General features: G+C 31.5%; 1 protein-coding gene across 2 annotated transcripts; it reads left to right on the top strand.

Moving 5' to 3' along the window:
- Window positions 3,623-7,018, top strand: LOC105162193. Of its 2 annotated transcripts, none has more exons than XM_011080163.2 (7): window positions 3,623-3,769; window positions 4,908-5,074; window positions 5,147-5,302; window positions 5,476-5,599; window positions 5,679-6,023; window positions 6,107-6,214; window positions 6,311-7,018. In XM_011080163.2, exons 3-7 carry the CDS (start codon window positions 5,178-5,180, stop codon window positions 6,806-6,808), a joined length of 1,200 nt encoding a protein of 399 aa, XP_011078465.1. In that variant the 5' UTR covers window positions 3,623-3,769; window positions 4,908-5,074; window positions 5,147-5,177; the 3' UTR covers window positions 6,809-7,018. The 2 variants fall into 2 exon arrangements, with proteins under 2 accessions (XP_011078465.1, XP_011078464.1); XM_011080162.2 differs by having other exon boundaries at window positions 5,004-5,074; window positions 6,311-7,017.

Raw genomic sequence — 9,251 nt, 5'->3', positions numbered from 1 at the left:
ATTGTTTTTATTCTTGTTTTTTGTTCTATCTAACAGTAGAAAAAGAACTAAATATTTCATTTTGTGGTGTTGACAACTTAGAGGGATTCTCCGTTGAATTCTCAAGTGAACAAAGTGGGAGAAACTAAGGGAACAATGCACACTACTGGTCGACTGAGAAACGAAAAGGTAGAGTTTCATTTTAAATTATGTCCTTTTTGTTTTCATCCTCTAGCCACATGTCTAGCATGTTTAAATATTGATATTATGCTTTTTACGAACACCAAACGTTTGGGAATTTCAAAGAGAACACTCATTTGGAGCCGATTTTTAAGTTTCTTAATTTTCATGCTTGCTTCGCGTTTTCAGGCCATACCGGTTCTTTCAATGGTATCAGAGCCCGGTTCGATCTTGTGGCTTTAGGATTAACATATTTTTATGTGTTGAGCATAAACAACATGTTTAGTGTAGCACCTTACGGAACTATAACTATATCTCTCCTAAATATCACACTCAAAGTAAACCGTGCTTATACATGTAATTTTGCATATAACCCAGTTGCTGCAATATATACATATATATATATATATACACACACACACCTAATCTCATCATCACTGCTAGCAAATTTATCATCTCATCCACAAGATTATATTTATGTGTATCAAATACCACAAAATGGATCTGTATAGCTAGCTCACATCTCATCCTCTTTTAATTCATATTTATACAACCCCAAAAGGTTATTTCAATTTTATCGATGAGTGAGGAAAAAACTACATACTGGCTTGACCTGATTAAATTGAAAAGTTTGGACCTAGCCCTTGGTAAGTAAAGATCTATACCTAAAAAATGTTAGCAGATTAATGAGCCTGCAACTCAATAAATAAATGACTGACATTATATATATATTTATGTCAAATGTAGTCCAGGCAAGAGAAGATGAGCAACTTATGTAGAATATAATTAATTTAATTCCAACATAATTAATTTTATTAAATAACACAACCAACTCATAACAAGACAATCAATTAAGCTCCTCTTCTCCCAGTCTGCTTACAAATAGGTGGTGTAGTATTTTTATCCACCAACTCAATCTCACCATTTACCACAAACCAACTCAACCATTTACTACATAATATTTAAATGAATCCCATTGACAAGCCACATCGGCTCATCAATCTCATTTGCATCTTAGCTCTTTCGATTCACTCCATAGCTCTTTTCATTTCATTTCGCCTCATAGGCTATTCAACAATATCAAGGGGCAGTCATATCACAATCATATTCAATTTCTGTACTCTCTTATTTCCACATATCATCATTTATGTAAGTAGCTAGTAGCGTAAAATCATATATCAACACATTTTCATTTACAAGCACCGATAACACTTCATTCAACAAATATAATATTTCAACATATTTTTTCATTTCACTTTAACAACATACTAATTCAAATTAAACCATCCACCATCCATACATTTCCATATAAATCAGTTCCAGCACAAATCATAGACTTACACAAAATTAGTATCACAAAAAAAATGAAACATATATAAATAACACTAATTATTCATATACATCAATCTTATGACTCTTTTAATCAGCTAATAGAGAGTTGTTTGATCCGTTACTTTATCCCCGAATTTCATAATAAGCTATAATACATATAATCAATATATCGAGAATATCAAATTAAATATTATTCATATTGTTTGCAATAATCTTTTAATTTTTCATTTCTAGAGAAATACAATCTTCGTTCCATTTCTCCTGAATAATTAGACAATCTAGGCTTCCTAAATATATATATATATATATATATATAATTTATCAATTAACTTATAATAACTTATTTAATTAAACCACTTATCTTCCTATAGCTATCGTTTTTAATAACAATTATAGACTAAAGTATCTCAAAAACTCTCATATTTCTTTTTAATAAGTATAATATTTTTAAATATAACTTTCTAATATTTCTCAAATATCATTTTCTAATACTCCGTATCATTTTTATCAATTCTCACTATAACGCAAACTAATTAAACACTTACCCATAAAATTAATTATCTGATTAACCAATCCGATTAAATTAAATAAATCAATCATAATAATAATCAAATCTATTAAATTAAGAAACTTAATTCATTAACTATAACATTCCTAATTCAATTGAGAAATTTACCGATCACTAGTTTATAATTACTCAAATTCATAAAATGTTCCGATTAAAAATTAAATGGAATAGCATAAATTATATTTAGTATAGACACTAATTAAATAATATAATTATGCTAATTAATACTAATTATAAGTTTAATTCTTACCTCCCGTCGTCTTCTCCAGAAACTGAAAGATATATATATATATATATATATGTAATTGTGTAATTGTATGTATAAAATGCGTGCGTGTGTGTATTTAGTGCTTTAATTGAGGGTGGGGAGCCCACCCAATCCTCATCCATATTCTATATATGTATATATTTTTTTTATTTAATTTTTTTTCAAAACTTTCATTATGTCCATCCTTTTTGTTTTTATAAATTTGCATACAAATATTAAGCTCCAATTTATTCCATTCAAATTTTAGGGTAAAATATCTTTTTAGTCCCAATAAATAAGGACATAATTTTTTTGTTACATAGCTATAGCAAGTGATACTTTCAGTCCCATAAAACTCAAATCAAGTTTTTTTAGTCTTAAAAAAATATGATTTGGGCCTTTTTAGTACCAAAATTACAACGCCTTTTTAGTTCCAAGTAACGAATTTTTAGTCACAAAACCATAATGCATGTGATCTTTTGGGACCAAAAGTACGTGATTATGAGTTTTATGGGACTAAAAGTGACACCTGCCAAGATTGTGGTACCAAAATAAATCTTGCCCTTGTTTTATGGGACTAAAAAAGCATTTTACCCCAAATTTTAATATATTCGAATTTTAATCTATAATCTATTTACTAATTAACTAAATTTTATAAATATTTACCAATTAATCCCATCATTATGCATTAAAACATTTTATGGATGTTATATTTAGTTTGCTTTTGGAAACCATATTTTATGGCTTTGAAGCATGATTATATGCTTAGAAAATATGTATAATCTTGCTTTTAAATTATAGATGTCTATGCATTTAGAAAATTAGATTTTCTAGCTACAAGAGAGCAGGCTATCAGAGACGGAAATCAAAGACGGAAATATATCCGTCAAACAATTTAACCTTACAAAGACGGATTTAACGACGGAAAACGTTTCCGTCTTAAAATTATAAAATAAATCTTTATATTGACTGAATTTTTTACAAATAGAAATTTTTGGGAAAAAATAAAAATATAAAAAGTATTCCGTCTTTGATTCCGTCTTTGACTTGATAATAAAACAAAAAATTTAAAACAAAATATTTCCGTCTTAGATTCTCAAAATCTAAGACGGAATTAAAGATGGATTCAAAAAAATATTTTTTTTTTATTTCCGTCTTTAATTCAGTCATTACTTCCATCTTTATTTCATATTTTTATAAATAAAAATTAAAAATAAATTTTGTTTTTTTTTAATAAATATTATTTTTTAAAAATTATTATTGTTAGTAAAAATAAAATTAAACCTCAAAATCCCCAATTGTAAGTTTCCCCCAAATTGCATCATGTACGAAGCTGAAGCTCTTCTTCTTTTCTCGCTAAAACTCTTCTTCTTTTCTCGCCGTGCCGCCGTCAACAACTCACCGGTGTATTGCGCAGCTATTCGTGGGTTGCTGGTGGAGGAAAGAGCCATTCGAACAAAACGGTTAGTTTTTCTTTTGCTTAGTTATCGCTTTCAATCTCCTCTATATTTTTCATTTTCCCCTATTTTTTACCTTGTTGATTAGCTTAATATTGAAATATATTTCTGTATGTAATGGTTGATGATTAAGTGGCTTGCTACTTGTTTGAAATTTGGGACTTGTTAATTGTCTTGGACTGGAATATTAACTAGGTAATTTACACTCTGTACTACCTGATTTTTTTAGTTGCTTCGAAGAGATGGAATTGAGGGAGTGTAGGTGTTTGATGTATTGTCTTTGTGACCGGGAATTGGATTTTGCTTAGGACTGTCTGTTAATTGGGAGTACTGACACTCTTTGAGATTGAATTCAATTGTGAATATCTTGATTTTTTTATGTAACTATGTCTGCTTGTGTAATGTTACATTTGTGATAGTCTCTTCTGGAACACTTGTTATAATATGGATGACTCCTCAGCTTTCCATCAAATCCAATACTAGAGGGGATATGTCTTCTGGAGAATTGGGATATGTCTTCTGGAGAATTTTATGGTTAATACATCTCAGGGCACAACAATTTGATTCCACCCTTCTAACTTTGATGAATACTAGGTGGTGTTTAACTTTCTCAAATGGTTTATTGATTTATCCTTTTGGGCAATTCGTTGCCTGGAATGGACTGATTTAGCAATACAATCATACAGGGCATCAATTTTGTTTAACAAGGGGAGTGAAATCATATTTGCTTTAGAAAAGCCATTATCTGTGTAGTTTAAGTCACAGTCAAGCAGGCCCAACCCCTTTAGTAGCATCTATAAGGATTTGAAGGACATGAATTCAGAAATCATTATCTTCATAGGTAGACTTTTGCTCTTCAATTGAGCTGTTTTGTGTTCTTTTAGAATTGAATGCAATAGCGAACTTTTGAAGATATGTTGTATACCATGATTTTTTACACTAAATTCAGTGGGAATACATTATATAAAGGCATATTCCAAGTAAGTAGAAACCAACTAACTATAAACTTAAGTACTCCAATATGCTAAAAAAGTGTATCCAGGACTTAAAAATAGAAAAGTTATTATCAACAAGAAAAGACACACCAAATCTTAGTAAAATAGTATCTTTGTGAGTAATTTTAGATCTGTTTTTATCTGATCAGCAAAATTTTTCTTGCGGTATGAGCTCAAGAACAATTTAGGTTGCATTACCTGTACCCACACTTTTCTCGTCTTAAAATGTGACGACTATACTTCAGCTCATGTTGGGGAAGACGAACAAAGAACTTCTTCAAATTCTTTGCCGAGAGCACCTGACCTTCACACAGAGGTATGATCATTCCTTGTTTATGTGATCTTTGTATTCCTTGACATTCACACATTTCATTCTTAAATATTATAGGTTGATGAGACGATACCGTTAGGATCGGGGAATGACCCTATTATTGGAGAGCTCAGTGATGATGTCACTTCACAAAATCGGCGAAGAGGACCTAACCAGGATCAAGATTCCAGAAAATCCTAATCAAAGGTTAAAGGTGGATGTGGTTAATAATAGGTAAATATTTTTATTAATATGCAAATTGATGTGAATAATTAGGTTAATTGAAATATCTAAAATTCAAATGGAATAAGATGATAGTTAATATTTGATCACATTTGAGATTGCATATTATCATTATTTTGCTGGAATTTCATTTATTAATATTTAAATTTTATTTTGTTAATTAGATTTATTGAAACTGATGTTTCACGGAATCTTACAAACGATATTAAGGGCATTTTTGGAGAGGCATGGCCAAGATGGCATAAATTGCCAAAGCCAACTAAAAATTTACTTTGGGAGAGGTTTAAGGTAATTTTTATCACAATAAATTTTCAGTTGTTATATACTTAAGATGATTAAAAATGATAAATTATTTAAAAAATATCAGATGAGGTATCGATGGGATGATCTCATGGATATGCAAATGAGAAAGGTGTGGAATGAGAATGCAAGTTCTAGATTTAGAGAGATGATTTACAGAGCAAAACGAAATGCATTGGAAAATGCAAGTGAAGAATTAGGTAGAGAGCCTCGTACTTTAGATATGATTGGTAGAGGCCCTGATTGGATGCACACACATATATGGGACGAATTAGTTGAGAAGCATTGGAGTGGAGAGAATTACAAGGGAAAATGCAAAATTGCTCAGAAGAATCGCATGACTGAGAAGGCGGGTTGCATTACAAAGCACACTAGTGGTTCCATTTCACAAGGAGCACACAGGATGAGAATGGTAAACTTTATTTTGAGGTTTTAAAATATTATTTATTGCATTTTATTTTCTAGATATTGATAATGTTACTTATATAATTTTAGGAAAAAGAGCTTGGCCGTGAAGTAAGTGAATTGGAGTTGTTTCATAGAACGCACAGAAGAAATCAAGGAATTGGAGATTTTGTAGATAATAAATCAAAAAAAGTTAATGTAAGTACCTTTTATAGTCTTTTTCTTTTCATTATTGTTTCACAAATATAATAAGTTACTCACTACATGATATTCTTTGTATGTCACAATATGTAGGAAGATTATATCGCAAAAATAGGTGGTAGTAACGAATCCACTGAGCATTCATTTGACATGCAGTCATGGTCTGACGTAACCGGAGGGCCATCTAAAGGCCGAATATATGGATTTGGGCGTAGTCAATCTTCTGACAGATTTAGTAGAATTTCTGTTACTTCAACTCCTAGGGAATATGAAGAAAGATATAATGAGTTAACGAAAGTAATGGATGAAAAATATAATGAGTTAAGTATGAAAATGCAAGAAGAACTTTTAACACGAGAAGTAGAAAGTAAAAAGATGCTAGAGCAGGCTCTTGAGGAGTCGCAGAAGAGGGAAGAAGATGCGAGAAAGAGAGAAGAAGATGCAAGGAGGAGGGAAGAAGATGCACAAAGAAGGGCGGTGGAGCTTGAAGAAATGGTACGCAAATTAATTCAAGAGGTGGGGTATACCAATCGCCGGTTTGCAGGTGGATCTGGACCCAATGAGCAACAAGATTTTGGTGCAAAGCGTTAGGCAATTTCTGATTTTGGTGCAAATTAAAGAGCATTGGAGCTTAAATAGTGATTATCCTTGTATTTAAGTAAAGAGTGCAAGCTCTTGAATGATGCGATGTTTCAAACATTTTTATGATTGTATTTGGTGTATAATAGTGAACATGAAGAATTGCAAGTCTTCTGGGTAAACAACGATAGTATTTCTCATACTTCCACTTTAAGTATATTAATTAGTTTCTTAGTTTTTGTATGGTTTTGGTTGATGCTTGTTTCATTTGTTATAATTGTGATACTTTATTTTGTCCAGGTATTTAGTCTCATTTTATTTCAGCTTTGCTTAAAAAAATTAGGGATTGAAGTAAAAGGGAGCTTTGTCTTCAGCTACAAAATTAAAGACGGATTCATTGCCAGAATCAGCCACAGAAATAATGACGGAATCAGTGACGGATTCAGTGAAAACAACATAAGACAATCTTTGCGACGGATTTTGAGATAGATCAACTACGGATTTAAAGACGGTTTGTCTAAGTTTGTTTGTTAAATGAAACAGATTTTAAGACGGATAATATTTCGTCAAAAATACAGTGACAGATTCAACGACGGAATTAGCCATTGGGCTTTCAGCAACAGATTTTTTGATGGAATTTATCCGTCGCTAATACTATTAGCAACAGAAATATAGGCTTCAGATACGGAAAAATCCGTCTCTGAATGTCTGTTTTCTTGTAGTTAGCATGGTTTTATTATAGTTTTTTATATAACAAAAATTTTAAAAAAAAATAAAAAACAGAACAGTGTAGCCGTTGCTACTCTGTCAGCTAGTCACTGGGCAGCAGGGCGCACGGCCAGGCGTGCACAGACAGGGGTGCCTGTGTACGCGCGGGGCTGGCAGTGCCGGTCGGATGGCTGGGGCTGTTATGTACTGTTTTTCTGAGAAAATTTGATTATTCTGATTTCTGTTATTTTTTTTAAAATACTAATTTTGGAATATTTTGATTTCAGTTAAAATGGATTTTTCTAAAATTAAAATTGTGCCTTAAATTAATTTTGAAAATGGTTTTCAAACAAAACATATATTTTTTGATTATTGGATGTATGGTTGATATCCATTTTTTAATTGCATTATTAGCATGCTATTTGCTGTATTTAATTATATTTTTGGTATATGATATTGGATGTCAATTGTTAAATACATGGATTGCATTTATTTGCTTAGCATGTTTATATTTGATATAATTGTATTAATTGTTTTTTATTGGATAAACAATGGGATGATCAAAAGCCCATTGACCGAATGTATGATTTAATTTTATATTGGGTAAGGCTTGCTTGCCTCTTTATTTTAATTCATTCTTTCATTTTAGCCTTGAAATAATACAGCTTGCTTTCTCGCTCTCTATGTACTCTCCCCAACTTTTGATTGGGGTTTTCAATGTCAGTTGTAATGAGTGTAGCTAGAAATGTTAGGTTTTATTTATTTTGGACAAATGTACGCTCCCTCTCTAGAACTTTGGCATGCAAAATATTATAATGATGAGGTCTCGGTCACAACAAAGTTAAACTCTCACTTGATGGTCAAATAAATATTAGGCCCAAAGTGAAATTAAATATAAAATTTTGATAATTCCATCCATGATAATGTAGTGTGGATGCTACTTTTATCCTTTCATTGTCTCACAAGTCTTGGCACATTTGGGATAGAAGAAAACTACATTATTATTGTGAACAAATAGAATATGCTCCTGTTTTCCTGTCTCGTGAGTTGTTGGGGCGACAATTGAGGTATTCATTTGGTTGATGGGTCGGGCCTAAGCTAGTAACGTGATTCGCTTGGATCCTCGGGATCACGTGAAGAAGTGGGGCAAAATATCTTAAAAATCTCATTGGATGAGAATGGTAATGGTTACCTCCCACAAAATATTTTTTTAGTGTGAATGGTAAATAAGAATTGTGTTTGTGGACCCCAAGCCCACTAGAAAACAGTTTCTCAGAACCCCACTTGAGAGTGATGGGCTTTTGAAGAAATAGTGAGGGTGGTTCATGACTAAAGACCAAGTCTTAACTTGTATTTAATATTACGTTCAGTTTTCTGATTTCTGCTTTACATTTTGAATATAGATGTCTAAGAATCCATTATCGTAATTTTGGAGACAAACAAATTTAACAGAACAAAATACAATGATTGGTTTAGGAATCTAAAGATTGTCCTAGATTTTGAGAATAAAACTTTGAAGGGAGTGGCCCAGGAAGTGCTACAAAAGCCCAAAAAATAAAAAATTAAATGATTTGAAGCATATAATTAACCTGATTAATGGGTGTACATTTGATCTTTTTCAGGCATTCGTTGTACAATAAAATAAAATAAGCCATAAAACTCAAAGAAATATGACAGGAACATGAATTCAAATAAGAACCTCACCCTTCGTAGTTTTTCTTCAATTAGCTTCTTGCGTTGTTCCAAT

This window comes from Sesamum indicum, linkage group LG5, assembly GCF_000512975.1.
Source record: "Sesamum indicum cultivar Zhongzhi No. 13 linkage group LG5, S_indicum_v1.0, whole genome shotgun sequence".
Classification (NCBI taxonomy): Eukaryota; Viridiplantae; Streptophyta; class Magnoliopsida; order Lamiales; family Pedaliaceae; genus Sesamum; species Sesamum indicum.
The sequence above is the reverse complement of the archived record's forward strand: the minus strand, read 5'-3'. Positions and strand labels throughout refer to the sequence as shown.

Bases quoted from the DNA above. Each gene is read 5' to 3' on its own strand.
- LOC105162193 (XM_011080163.2), top strand. From the start codon at position 5,178: ATGACCCTATTATTGGAGAGCTCAGTGATGATGTCACTTCACAAAATC. The intron at 5,600-5,678 runs GTAATTTTTATC...AAAAAATATCAG, and splicing joins TACTTTGGGAGAGGTTTAAG to ATGAGGTATCGATGGGATGA. The intron at 6,024-6,106 runs GTAAACTTTATT...ATATAATTTTAG, and splicing joins GAGCACACAGGATGAGAATG to GAAAAAGAGCTTGGCCGTGA.